Below are 14021 nucleotides of genomic sequence, written 5' to 3' on the forward strand. Positions count from 1 at the left end.
AGAACACCAGGGAAACATTAACATGTGTTAGACAGAATAAAACACCCAGGTTTTATTCTGGGCAACAGTATTGACACTTTGGAGACCTGCTGTCTTAAAAATCTCCCAATACAGTCCTCAGAATATCTAAAATTAAAGGATATATACATGTGCGAGTATATATATGAAACAGCCATGATCATTTCCTTGCTTATCTCAGTATTTTTTTAGACCCAGAATCCATGATGGCTATAGGAATTATGTTAACAATATTATATCAATACCTCATCTATTCTGGCCAATGTAATTATTAGTACTCAATGAAATCAACAGTATCAACTAAATGTCACTCTCTTCAACCAGGAAAACAGAAGTCATGCCTCTAAATACAAGCATATTTACCAATCTTCTTGGTGGGGTGGTTATAAAAACCAACTAAAAAAAAACTGCACAATATAGAAGAAAGAATTATAAAACTTTACCCCTGTATATTTAAAGTAAAACATACTTTTAATAATGTTTTATATAAACTTCTATATGTTTTATAAAAAATATTATTTCAACTAAAAACCAAGACTTACATATTAGCCAAAATAGGAAAGAACAGTTTGTGATACATTGTACTTAAGAGAAATATTTATTTTCTAGTCAACAGTTTCAAAGGTCCATACAACTAAACTAAAACATTTGGATTTAACATTAAAAAGTTAGCCATTTCAATAGCAGCCTAATAAACAAAGCTATAATGATCAGGTTATCCCCTACTAGGCAGCCTCAGTATTTGGTGTCAGCCTTACCATAAACAAATAATCTTGCAATCGTATGCAGTCATTCCTGAGCCACTTGAATTATTGGAGCACAGCAGTAGTTTCAGCTACCTCTAAAATTACAAGAAAGCTACTATGTAGAGCACATTTATAGTGACACAGAAAACCCAAGTGATAATGACACCAATAAGTTTCAAGTTTACCACCACCTAAGGCTATACAAGTAAAAAACATTGTCTTCTAAAAAAGGACTAATTCTGCTAAATGAAACCACTGGGGTCTATTCCTTTTATTCAGAAGTACCACACAACTAAACAAGCAGTCAAGTCCACAGGGAAATAGCACTTCAATAGCTGCAACATGGTGCCAGACCGGGCTTTGTTGGCCTTCCTTTTCCAAGAAACAGAGATGTCTCTTTTTACTGAATCCATCTGCCATAAGTGATAACCAGATGTCTGTGTGATGAATCAAAATTAAAACAAAAGTGCTTCCCCCCCTCCCAAGACCTAACAGCAGAGATGAATCCAATAGCCAGCATCACAAAGAATTTCACTGTTTTAATAGCCTCCAAAGGAAAGAAACAAAGCATCTGAGCGGTCTAATGGTTCACCTTTAATGTACTACACCTCACACCACTGAGTCAAGCACCAGCTAGTATTTTTTCAGCTAACTCTGCAGAACAGTGTGCTAAGTGCTTTACACTTACTTCTCACAGCAACCCTATGAGGTAGTACTTATATGAACCCCATTTTGAAGATGAGGAAACTGGGGAACGAAGGCAGTGAAAAAACTTGCTCAAGGCCACACCACTAACAAGCAGCATCGCCAACACGCTGAACACAGGCAGCCTGTCTCCAGAGTCCATACTCTCAAGCGCTATACTAACCCTAATCCCAAGAAAGCGTAACTGATTTTGATCAAAACTGGTTTTACAATTAAAATACTTGTAATTTATCAGAAGGAAAAAGGTTAATGCCTGATTCTCTGGAACCATTTAGTAATAAAAACAAATTCTGACTTCTTTTAAAATGTTGTGAGTTCTCACCTAGTGAGTTAAAAAACAAAAACGTATCATGGATCAAGGTCTATGGACAGAAGTCTATGATGGTAGACACAATTATAGTACCAAGAGTCATCCACACATGTCCTGAGAAAACTGTCCTTCAGATGCAATCTGATTTTCAGTATTCTTTCTTGATGGATGAATACTGCATGGTCAAAACCGCCAGCCAAAGTTTTGTGCTGCATTTTTTTGGTGAAATTTTAAACAGCTTCATTATGGACTCCCACATGAAGCCTGATTTGAACTGTCCCAGAATTCACCTTGTGTTTTTTTAGCATTTAATGGGATCCCCAGCAGCACACCTCCCATTACAAACCAAGCCACTTAAACCAAATTGTGAATTCTGTCACCCTTTAGTCACAAGATAAGACCAGATAAGTACAATTTCTGATATGACCTGATTCCTTTCCACTAACGACATACTTCTGGAATCTTGCTTTTTCACAACTATACAAACACATACACTCCATTTTTCTTCTAAATAAACTGTGTCACAATACAAAAATCAAATTTGTCTACGTGGCCTGGAAAGACCTCAGATAAATATATTCTTTCCCCCTTCTGAAATTACCCAAAGTGGCAGTCATGTAACAAGAGCAAATACTGTATCAACTCAAGGCAGTAAACCATTATTTTTATTATCTGAATTGGTTAAAAAAAAAAAAGCCCTCATCATGTTTGAGAAATTTTGCTGTTTAGAATTTGCAGCCAGTATAAAAAGTTAATTTTAGGCATCAGGAATTAGATTCCTAATTAGATTAGATGCCTACAGGTTCCCCTCATCCACTAGATAAGTCCCTGAAGTGAAAGAAATAAAATATATATACATCCTTTTATTAATATGTTAATCTTCAAAATACACACATATGCAACGTGAACATACAACATGATGGCGACTTAACAGTCCTGACCCCCAAGAAACTTCTAATTTAGCAGGCATGATGAAATCCATACACCAGTAACTACAGCACCAGGCAGTATGTAATAAAGGATTTAAAATTCCAATTTATGTTTGTCATGTTTTAGTATCTATGCATGTCATTTCTCTGCTATCTGCAAGTGCACAAAAAGCACCTGAAGAGAAACACTTTCATCCAGCTTTGTACACCTGCCGTGGCATCAGACATATTAAAGGTACAACAAACATGAGTGTAAATTTCAGGAAATCTTTATTTATTAATTCAAATGTCACAATACAGCTAAATTTTCAAAGCACTACAGGTTTTGAGCCATTGTGGAAACATTCTACTATCAATTCTACAATCAATGTACACTTTAGTTTTCATAGCAATAATAATTCATCACATGGTCTATGATGCAACAGAAAGAACTCAATCACCAGGTAATTAAGGGCCTCCTCACCTAAAAACAGCACTAATACCCACTCAACTAGATTATACAATATTTGCTGATTTTTAAATACTGTGCCACACCTGTGCTAAGAAAGAACACTCTCCAAAAATATTCAGCTGTAGATTTTGCATGTATTCATTCTACTTTACAGCAAACTGCACATTCTATATATGTATACATCCACAAAAATTTCGACATGACAATTCTCCACATGAAACAAAATTGTGGGACTCACTTAAATTGTTCCCTCTAATTTGGCAAAGTGTAATTTCAGTCAAGTATTCAGATACAAAATGATCAGAAAAGATGGATGTTAAGAAAAGGTTTTTAGAGTACAAATTATGAAAAGCTAAGGTTCAATTAAAAACACACAGCAGGCTCTACAATACTCTTTTATTTTTAAAAAAGTGACTACATCTCCAATTACAGTGTTACCACTTGGACTTCTGAAACACCTTTTATTCCTAAACGTTCAAATATTTTCACGTGCCTTATTTCAATACAGTCTTGATTCTTGGTTTAAGGCTCTTACCTGTTGTATTCAGAATAAATACAGAGCATCTGACATGATCACTCCATTTTCCATATAAGGGGAGGGATACAGAAGGAAAATGCAACAAAGTAACATTAATGAAAAGGATATACAGGCCAAGGACATATGTTGAAAATTCCGTAAGAAACAGAAATAATAAAAATAGCATAAAAAATCACTTTTGATTGGGATGTGGTTAAGTAAGGAGAGGAACTAAGACAACACAAAACGTTGGGAGTGTTGGAGCAGAGAGCAGGGAAAGCAGGGATAGTTAATAAAGGTGGAAGTCGGGGCTTAAATCCTTTCCCCCCTCAAACACAGAAGGGGTAAGGGATAGAGGCAACAGCAAATAAAATCTAAATGAAGTGAGTGGGATGGCAGCCCTGAGACTGAGGGAACTCACTAAGTCTCATACACACTGAGAAAATCCTGGGACTCAACATCCAATAGCCTCAAGTGTGGTCACCCCCCAGAACAACGTTCACAGAAGTACAGCTACATGAAGAGATTAAGAAAAAGTCCTTGATTCACTAACCTAAAGATGACAATATTAGGTTTTTCTTCTTAAGAGGTTTAAAATGCAATTTTAAGTTTCCCAATGTTTATACTTCCCATCTTTGTCAAAGGAAACTGCCCACCTCTTTGCACATATATGAAATTCCTTAACAAGAGATGTTGCACCTCAATTCCATGAAAATGCCGAAGTCAAAAACTCTGTTCTGGCATCAACCAATCAAGAGCACAGAGCAGCAGATCATTACAGTTTCTGAGACTGATTCCGAGGGCAGAGTATGAAAAAAGCGGGCTGGGGGACAAGCATGAAACCTATTTGCTTAAGACAAGCCAGACTTAGCGAAAAAGGTAAGGAACAAATAGAAACTGTGGTTGACATCATTGCTTCTGTTATTTATCAATTTTGTTTTCATCTTTAATCTTCAACTTTATATAAAGAGCTTTGTTCCCACTGGACACAAAAATAGTATTACTGTAGTATGCATACATGGCCGTTTCAGCACGCCACAGGAAAACCTCATTTACTGACCTAGAATGGTTTTGGAAAGCATAAAACCATTAAATAGTTAGAGACGTAAGGCTTAAAGAGATAGCATAAACTGGCATTTAACATATCAACTGCGAATAATTCTTTAAACCACACAGTGACAAAAATCCTTTCTCGATTTGAATGAACTGCCATTTTCTCAAACTTTCCAAGAGACTGCAGATTGTGCTAGAATAGCTGAACCTTCTCATATTTCTCTTTCCCAATTTCCCCAAGGAATCTGTTATTATTTCTTCACACAATAATCACACCAAGCTTGTTTCGGTTTCTTTCCTTGAGCCAGTTTTAAGGCACTGTTCTTAACCCTAAACACACAAGCCTAACGCTGGTTAACTGCCAGTGTCGCTCTGGAACTGCAGGTGACAGATGCAGTCAGAGAGCTCACAGATGTGGATTGGCTGCAGTCTGAATCCTATCGCAATGAGCACACTGACACAGCCCGCAGATGCACATCTCGGCAGAAGGAGAGAGTTTAAAAACCGCCATTCCCAATTAAATGCACTTTTAGAGCTTCTACTGGATATCACTAAGCGCTTATCCCGACTCTCAACCCTGCTTAGCCCTACCTACTATCCATTTTATCTTCCTCAGTTCCAGATCCTTCTTCATCAAGTCTAATTTCGGTTAATCCTACTACTAATAATAACATAAAGCGAGGCTGTTGGAATTGCCAGAACCAGGAACCGACGAAGGTGCTATTTGGGAGCCGGCCCACCGCGGCAAAGGCCGTTGGAAGTTTTCTGGGAAGCAACGGACCCGCTAGCATCTTTGCACGATTTCTCTTCCCCTGGGGGAGGGCTCCACAGAGACGGATGGGGAATCTCCCTTCTCCTGTCTTTCCCAGTGGTGGCTAACAGGAAAAATAAAATACCTCTTTTCTTATCCTACACCTCGCTGGGTAACGCTCCCAGGCAGTGACGCCCCGCTCCCAACCCGTTATCCCTGATGAGACCCCCAAATATCACCCTGTCCTCCTAAGAACTGGACCCTCCCTCGGCCCCCGGACCAATTTCCTACATCTGAGCGCCTCTCCCTCAGGCATCCGCCCGCACACACCCGAACCGCAGCACGGTCCCGGCTCCGCACACGCAGCCCCGCGCCAAGTCGCCCCGCACCCGGCACTCAGGCAGCCCGGTCGCCCGCGCTCCCCCCGCCCAGGGTCGCCGACAGGGTTACCGTGGGAAGAGCGGGCGGCGGCAGAGGACGCGGCGGCAGCGCTGCTGCCGGTTGCGGCGGACGCGAAGGATAAGCTGGAGGACAAGGATAATGATGAGGCGGGCGCGCTCCCCAGTCTCCATGGAACTCCCGCCCCGGCCCGTTGCTAGGAGCCCCCGAGGCTCGGGCTCCGTCTTTCGTGCTTTGTTGTTCCGGGTACAGGGCGGCCGTTGCTTCCCCGCGACAATAAATAGACGAGACGCGGGGGAGCACAGAGACAGCGCGCGGAGGCTAGAGCGCCGCCGGACAGGGCGCTCCTGGGTTCCTCGCTAGCCAATCACTTCCGGCTCTCACTGCTCCCGTCACTTTCCCCCGCCCCTTCCTTCGTTTTCCTTTCCGCCTTCCTGGTGCCCCGGTCCGGCCCGGCCTGCTGGAGAACTTGGCGAGGTGGGGCTGGTGGGTGTGGAGTAGGCTAGACTTTTGCTTCAGAACCGCTTGAAAAGATTTCGAGAAAACTATGTATCCCTTGTACATCTTTAGCTGGTAGCTAAACATGAGCACGTAATTTCTGGCGTACAGTATAATATAAACGAATTTGGGGGTTTTTTGTTTGCTTTTTGCCAAAACCTTGGAACTTTCGATAGCTCATTCAATTTATAGAAAAGGTCCAAAATTCAACATAATTAGCGAAGCTAGCCCTTGAGAACTAATTTTTTTTTTTTTTTCTAATTCTAACGAAGACATTTTCTGTGAAAAAGTCCTACTTCGCTTTTTCGGGTTAATTAACGACTTCGCGATCAAACTCTCATGAATGAATTCTAATTCTAGCCCTAAAATAGAGCGATAGAATATGAAAGATGAAAGAATGGATACACGGGTAAATTGATAGATTAGATAGATAGATAGATAGATAGATAGATAGATAGATAGATAGATAGATAGGTAGGTAGATAGATAGATAACGCAGGGAGTTTAGGTCAAGCTTCTGTCTCCTGTCCCTTCGATATTCCTTACGCAGCTTGGGTTTGCAATCAGGATTCTGCCTTGGGAGCCGGGAGGCACTTCCGAGGCTTCTAAGCCGCGTAGCCGGATCCAAGAAGGACGGGAGGTGGGAGAGGGCGGCTGCAGGCTGGGACTGGGGCGCTGGGCAGGAGCAGCGGCGGCTCGGCTCACGTGGAAGCTGGGCGCTTGGGACTGAGACCCTTCCTCGGCTGTGCTCCCAAGGAGCCGTGAACTGACCCGGGAGACTCCCAGGGGTGCACATTCGCCAGTTTGAACGGCTGCGCTGGGGTCCTCGGGGACCCTCGCGGGGTGACTTGAAAGGCGCTGCCTGCGGGAGCGAGACCCGAGTAACGGCCCTGGGAGCTCCAGGCAGCGCGGGACCCTGCGGCGCCCTCAGAGCCCCACTCCCAGGCCGGCGCAGGCCTCTGCTCCAGGGCTGGGCTGCAGTCAGAAGCCTCTGGCCCTGGATGAGGCCAGTGGTCAGCTCTAATTTAATAAAAGGCCATGAGGCGGGCTCATGAGTACCTGGCCTCTGATTGGTGTGAATCCTGCATGAAAAATGATAACACCACAGTCCTTTTGAAAAGACTTGGGCTGACTTCTGGGGGATTTGGGAGTAGACAACCATTTGAGTGTTTCACTACTTATGGAGTCTTCAAGGATGCCTCTAGATCTTTTGCTTCCCACTCTGACTGTTCAGTAAAATATCTGACATTTAAAAAGCACTGTAGAATTATGGAACTTCCATTTTGTTTCATTTTCTTTACTAATTTATTTTTTGAATAATATTCAATAATTATAGCTTGTATTATAATTATTTAATGAAGAAAATGAACAAGAATATGTGTGATGAAGAAAATGAACAAGAGGCTGGGTTAGAGAGTAATGTCTGCGGGGTAGTGGGGAGATGACTTTCAGGAGGTAACATTTTAACTATTATCTGAAAGGGATGGGAGTGGAAGGGATGCACATAGTGTTCCAGGCGGAGGGAACAGTATGGGCTAGAATTTGCTGTGCTGGAGTATTTGAGTGGATGGGGCATCATGATCAGAGCAAGGGGTAGAGGATATGAGATGAAGTTGGAGAGAAACTAAGGCCTTGAACCTTCAGTGCCTTGCAGACCATGCAGAAGGGAGTTTAGATTTTCTTTCAAGTGCTAGTAGAAGTGAAGGGGTTTAAGCTGTAGAGTGGCAAGGGCTGATTTACCAAGGAAGTGGCAGGGGAAAGACTCTATCCCAATGATTACTGCCACTGCTGAAAAGTCAGCTTTACAGCAATGGTGACTAAGGTCTTTATGAGGCACCTTCCTTGCAGGAGGCCAGCAATATACCTGGTATCAAGCATGTCAATTGCTTTGGACCCCCTTTTGTCACAGATCAGTCAACAATCTGTCTCATTACAGTATTTCCTTATTCTGGAATTGGGTTTGATTTTACTGCAGGCACCATTCTCCATAGACTCATTGAACGCTTAGCTCAAACACCATTCCTCTGACCAAGGAATTCATTTCAAGATGAAAGAAGTAAGACAATGAGATAAAGCCCATGGGCTTCACTGGTCTTATAATGTGCTCCATTATTCAAGATCCAGGTAAGATTATAATATTATTCATTATTCAGGTGCCAGGTAAGGTTAGAATATACAGCATATGTTCTGAACCAAGCCTCTCGATTAATACAGAAATTGATATCTAGGCTGGGAAAACAGTAAACCTTATCAGTTAGATATGTGCTACTAAAAATGTGATTTATAGACAAAAGCCAGTTTGTAAACTACTGATCAACAATAAAATAGGTATAGAAATCAAGACGAGCATTTTGAAACTTTCAATAATCTGACATTACTGTGACATCTAAGCATGCAGTTTTGTATTTATGAAAACAGTTGTCTGTGTTGGGTTGGTAAATAAAAACAAACAAACCAAAACACTGATCCTTCACCACAGTTATGCCCACTAAGGCTCCAGCTTTATGAACTTGGTTAAGAAAAAATCAGGTTATTGGAATATGTTGGCTACTGCTTGTCTCCCTTAGTGCTTTGAGAGAGACAAACTGTGGTTCAGCACAGCCTTTCTGAGGAGACAGGCCATAGTGGGGTGGTACTTAAACAGCATTGTTAAGAGGAGTCCTTTCTGCCAGTGATTTAGTTATCCTATACTGGTAGGGATCAGATAATATCTACTCTGCCAATTGAAACAACGAAATTTTCTGCCCCACATAAAGTTAACATGCTAACTAGGAATGCAGAGTCCCAGCAGAACAGTGGAGTTGGGGATGCTCATTTCTCAGGATTCTACTCGAATATCTCCTGCTGTACACTCTGTACACCAATTGAAAAAGTAATTCCTCCCATTATGCCAGTTGAGTAGTGTGCAACTTATAGGACAGAGTGTGATACTGTAACCTGGCTTTATGACCCCAGCTGTTCCCTCCCTCTGTGCTCAGATAACGTAGTGTCTATGGCAAAGACAGTGAACTAAGATCTAGGGAGAATGATAGAGAGGCCAGGCCAGTTTCCAAGGGATAGAAGCAGGAAGGGCAGAGTCCATATTCAAAGCTTATGTCTCAATGAGATTTCTGTTAACAAGCTAATGGATTTCCCCCAAATGACACTGTTTGAAGGTATAGCCAGAAAATCCTCAGCCTGGCAGAAGGCATCTCCTGGTATGCTGTCTCAAAGACAATGTCCCAGTCTCTGTCTCTGTAGAAAGATGAATTCACTTGCTGGGGCAGTCCCAGGAGATTCCTTCTCACTATTCCTCTAAGGCAGGGTCTTTCAGGATAATAGATAAAGGAAATCTTGGCGCTTTGATTGGCTCACCAGATATCTCAGTTCTCTGCTGGAGAAGAGCGGTGCTTCTCACCCTTGTTACTCTTGTCCAACAGGATACGGTGTAATCTCACAGCCATCACATACTGCGTCTCCTTTTCGCCCTTTCTCATTAGTTTTTGTTATCCCATCCCCTACCTCCTTTATTGTATATTTGTGCATTGGGGAAAATTTTATTATTCATCCTTTAGCTACATCTGGACCTGATCAAGATTGACTACACCCAAAGACCCTGAATTTGGGCTGGGTCTGACTTTGAGTTTTCTCCTCCCACTGGGTAGGGAGTGAGTACATTGTCAATTGTATATGGATCATTGCTTTATGTTAAGAGAAACTATAGCTATGGAGAAATCAGTGTGTGTACATGTGTGTGTGTGTTTATGTGTGTGTGTGTGTATGTGTGTGTGTGTGTGTGTATGTATACACCGAGCAGCCAAGGGTGATGTGAAGGGGACATTTATTGTTTTGTCAACCCAGAACTCCCCTCTTCTTTTGGGAAGAGTACTCTTCCCTCCTATTTGGGGCAACTACTTCTAGTCTTTATCTACCTCCAATCTAATATGGGTCCAAATGGGACGTGCGGTAGCCACAGTGATCGACAGAGCAGTGGGTTTCTGAGCTGAGCTAAGGCAACTCTATAGTATCTGTACTGTAATTGAGTTATGGCTCTTCGTTCCAAATTCAGTCTTTGTGCCTGTTCTGTGAAGGTAGATCTTGACCTATTAAATATTCTTCTTTTGTTAGCTATCACGGTGTTACACTTTGTCAGTAGAAGAAGTGCTGGAGCAACACTGAAGGAGGGGAAGGTTTTGCCTCCTGGTTCCAGTGTGCTTCCCTGCCAGGCACCGGAAGCATGGAAGGTTTTTCTAGAATCCACCTCGTGCAGCACAGGTGGCTTCCCCAGCCCCACTCAGGGGTCTGAAGGACAGTCAGTGGTGAAGGAAGATCTTCTAAGTGGGCATAATTCAAATAGTATATTTGTTTATTCACCATGTCTGGAGTGAGGGATGACCAGAGTGGGCAGTTGCTAATGGTTTTTCTAGATGGAATGGGATTGGAAGATGGGAGATGAGGAAGTATGGGGAAGAGGTATATGAATGGATTTCTCTGAATGGGCACAGACTGTGAAGATATTTGTGTCCTATCTGAATGCACATTAAAGGTACCCACCGTAGGGGAGACTTAATCATCAGGTGGATAAAATGGCACACTCTGTGGATGTCAGCCAGCCTCTTTGCCTAGCCACCTAGCCAGTGCTTGCTCAATGGGCTCATGAACAAAGTGGCCATAGTTGTAGGGATGCAGGCTGTGCATGTGCTCGGCAACCTGGATTTTCCAACACTAAGGCTCACCTAGCTGACGCTACTGCCAAGCGCCTAATTTGTCAAAAGCAGAAAACAACACTGAGTCCCTGATACGGCCCCAGTCCCCAGGGTGATGAACCAGCCATCTGGCAGGTTGATTACATTGGACCTCTTCCATCACTGAGGGAGCAAAGATTCATCCCCATTGGAATAATTACATGTTCTAGAAGTGGATTGGCCTTGACTGCTCATAATGTTTCTGCCAACACCACCGTCTGCGAACTCACAAAATGGTTTCTCTACCACCGGACATTACACACAACACCGCGTCTGATCAGGGTGCTTGTTTTACAGCAAAGGAAGTGTAGCAATGGGTCCATGTCTATGGAATTAACTGATCTTACTACATACACCATCACGTGGAAGCAGCTGGCTTAACTGAAAAGCGAAATGACTTACTGACGACACTGTTATGATCCAGTTGGGAGGCAACACTCTGGAGAAATGGGATTCTGTTTTACCGGGTATGTTTTGAATCAGAGACCATTATATGGTACTCTCCCTCCTACAGTCAGAATACATTTGAATCAAGGTATGGCAGTGGGAGTGTCTCTTTTCACTCTGCGGATTTTTCTTCCCTTACCTAAAAACTTTGACTGCTGCTGGTGTGGAGATCTTAGTCCCCAAGGGGAGAGTATTTCCTTCAGGAGATGCAATGGTTCCACTAAATTGGAACATGAGGCTATCAGCTGGTCATTTGGGGTTCCTTATACCACTGAAACAAAAAGCAAAAACAGGGTAATCTACTGGCTGGAGTGATTGATCCTGATTACCAAGGGGAAATTGGCTTGCTTATTCTACACAATGGAGGCAAGGAGGACAGCCTGGAACCCAAAAGATTTTCTGGGCATCGTCTTAGTACTTGCATGTCTAGTATTAAGAATAATGAAAAATTAAAGCAACCAAAAATAAAAAGTAGGGTTCTTGAGGACTCAGAGCCTGTGAAAATAAAGATCTGGGTCATTTCACCAAGTAAAGAATCCCAACCAGTTGAGGTTCTGACTGAGGGCAGGGGAAATACAGAATGGTTAGAGGAAAATGGAAGCCATAGATATGAATTATGATTTTGTGAACAATTACAGAAACAAGGACTGCAGTATCTTTGTATATTATCTATTGACTTGTTATATCCATGTGTTTATTTATATTTACTAATCATTTTCTTCCTTTCTCCCCTTCCCATTTTTATTTTATATTGAAGTTGTCAAAGTTGTATTCATTTCCTAGGGCTGCTATAACAAAGTACCACAAACTTGCTGGCTTAAAACAACAGAAATTTATTCTCTCACAATTCTGGAAGACAGAATTTTGAGATCAAGGTATCGGCAGGGTTGGTTTCTTTGGGAAGCTCTGAGGAAGAATATGTTCCATGTCTTTCTCCTAGTTTCTGGCGACTGGCTGCCTGGTAATCCTTGGCATTCCTTGGTTTATAACATATCACTACAGTCTCTGCCTCTATCTTCATATCGTCTTCTCCTCTGTGTCTGTCTGTGTCTCAGATCCCCCTCTTCTTTCTCACATAAGGAACAGTAGCATTGGATTTAGGGTCCCCTCTAAATCAGGATAATCTCATCTCAAGATCCTTAATTTAATTCTATCTCCAAAGACCCTATTTCTAAATAAGGTCATGTTCACAGGTACTGAGGGTTAGGACTTGGACATATATTTTGAGGCCACAGTGCAACTTACTATAGAAGTTAGCTTTACAATCAGTCTTTAGGTAACAGAATATTCAGTGGAACTGTGACTGAATTTGAGAATTAATCAATACAGGCAGCAGTGGATACAATGACTCCTAGGAGTCTGTCTCCTCATTTTGGGGAAAAGGTGAGTCGTTCACTTGTAAAAAGGATAGCAGTATCTTACTATAATACATAGAACCACAGCATTGATTTAAATAGACAGGTGCATATGGAAGCTAAGTAGTCACAAGTTCCTGTAGTGCATGGGGCTCCTACAAAGTGAGTAGCTTGAGTGTCTGCTTCCTGCAACACATGCAGCTCCCGCAGTTCCTAGCTGCTGCAGCTACTGCAGTTCCTAGCTCCTGCAGCTACCTCCAAATCTCCTCCTCATCACTTGGTATTGTAGGATATTGCCTCCAGTCAGTCATCACCTTGTGAACTACATTCCCCAGCACCTAGGGCCAGCTTCCAGTGAATTTTGTCTGTCAAGCATCATAGCAAATTCTGTGTCACTTGGTGAGCCATGGCCATGCCCTCTCCAACAAGGTCTGGAGCTCAGCCATGGAGGGCTTTTTTCTTGGGTGTTCCATCTCAGACCTAGAGGTGGCACCTGTTCCTTATTTGCACTATTCCTGTATTCCTTAGAGTTTTCTTTATTTCACACTAGCCAATTCCTCAATACTCCAATCCCCTGTTATAATAAGAGTTATGTTGTACTGTCTCTGCTCAAATTACTGTGTGATTTATCTCTCCTGATTGGATTCACTACTCCACTTTCCTGGCTCCTGTGATTGGTTGGGAAGAGGGTGTATGACCAAGTCAAGTCAAAGAGTTTTGTTTATTGAGATGCAGCTAGGAAAAAGAACAATTTCCTTTTTTGGTAGTGAAACTGGGAAGGTGTGAAATGAGGGCAACAGGCTGACATATTCTCTTCTGTAAGGCAGAGAATAATAATCACTAGGAGATAACAAAGCCGACATGGAGACAGAAGATGGAGAGAAAAGAGAAGCAAATGATTGGCTGGAAAGCTCAGTGGTATAGAGAAGTCAATTCTCCTCAATTGTATCTTTAAATTTAATGTTATCCCAATCAATAGCCAGCAATAATTTTTTAATGAAATTAATCAGATTCTAAATTTCATCTGAAAAAGAAAACGCAAGAGCATAACATAGACAATTTTGCAAAAGAGGGAATATTATACTGCCAGATATAAAAACACATTAAAAAGCAATAAT

The 14021-nt window shown here is 42.1% G+C and overlaps 3 protein-coding genes across 15 annotated transcripts in view; 1 reads left to right on the plus strand and 2 right to left on the minus strand.

Annotated features, from left to right (window-relative positions):
• The window catches only part of TBPL1 (TATA-box binding protein like 1), a 29397-nt gene extending 23165 nt beyond the window's left edge, over positions 1–6232 (minus strand). The window contains exon 1 of one of the 2 annotated variants that reach the window (XM_082474987.1): positions 5931–6232. Coding sequence is in view for 1 of the 2 variants with exons in the window: in XM_082474986.1 (XP_082331112.1) it covers positions 5931–6052 (122 nt within the window). In the remaining variant the exon portion in view is untranslated. The remainder of the gene's footprint in view (positions 1–5930) is intronic. The other variant, XM_082474986.1, reaches the window with a different exon arrangement.
• LOC309666864 (uncharacterized protein) overlaps positions 1–7539 on the minus strand; it is a gene marked incomplete at its 5' end in the record, with an annotated part of 209266 nt that extends 201727 nt beyond the window's left edge. Inside the window, one exon of the mRNA XM_082474983.1 lies at positions 6924–7539. Within this exon, the coding sequence (XP_082331109.1) occupies positions 6924–7539 (616 nt within the window). The remainder of the gene's footprint in view (positions 1–6923) is intronic.
• LOC309666900 (uncharacterized protein) overlaps positions 6316–14021 on the plus strand; it is a 181352-nt gene continuing 173646 nt past the window's right edge. For 11 of the 12 annotated variants that reach the window (XR_014267331.1, XR_014267332.1, XR_014267333.1 and 8 more), the window contains exon 1: positions 8370–8501. Coding sequence is in view for 5 of the 12 variants with exons in the window: in XM_082475039.1 (XP_082331165.1) it covers positions 8456–8501 (46 nt within the window). In the remaining 7 variants the exon portion in view is untranslated. Of the gene's footprint in view, positions 6357–8352; positions 8502–14021 lie in introns of those variants that run through there. The other variant, XR_014267330.1, reaches the window with a different exon arrangement.

Source organism: Balaenoptera physalus, assembly GCF_965194825.1.
Source record: "Balaenoptera physalus genome assembly, chromosome: 9".
Classification (NCBI taxonomy): domain Eukaryota; kingdom Metazoa; phylum Chordata; class Mammalia; order Artiodactyla; family Balaenopteridae; genus Balaenoptera; species Balaenoptera physalus.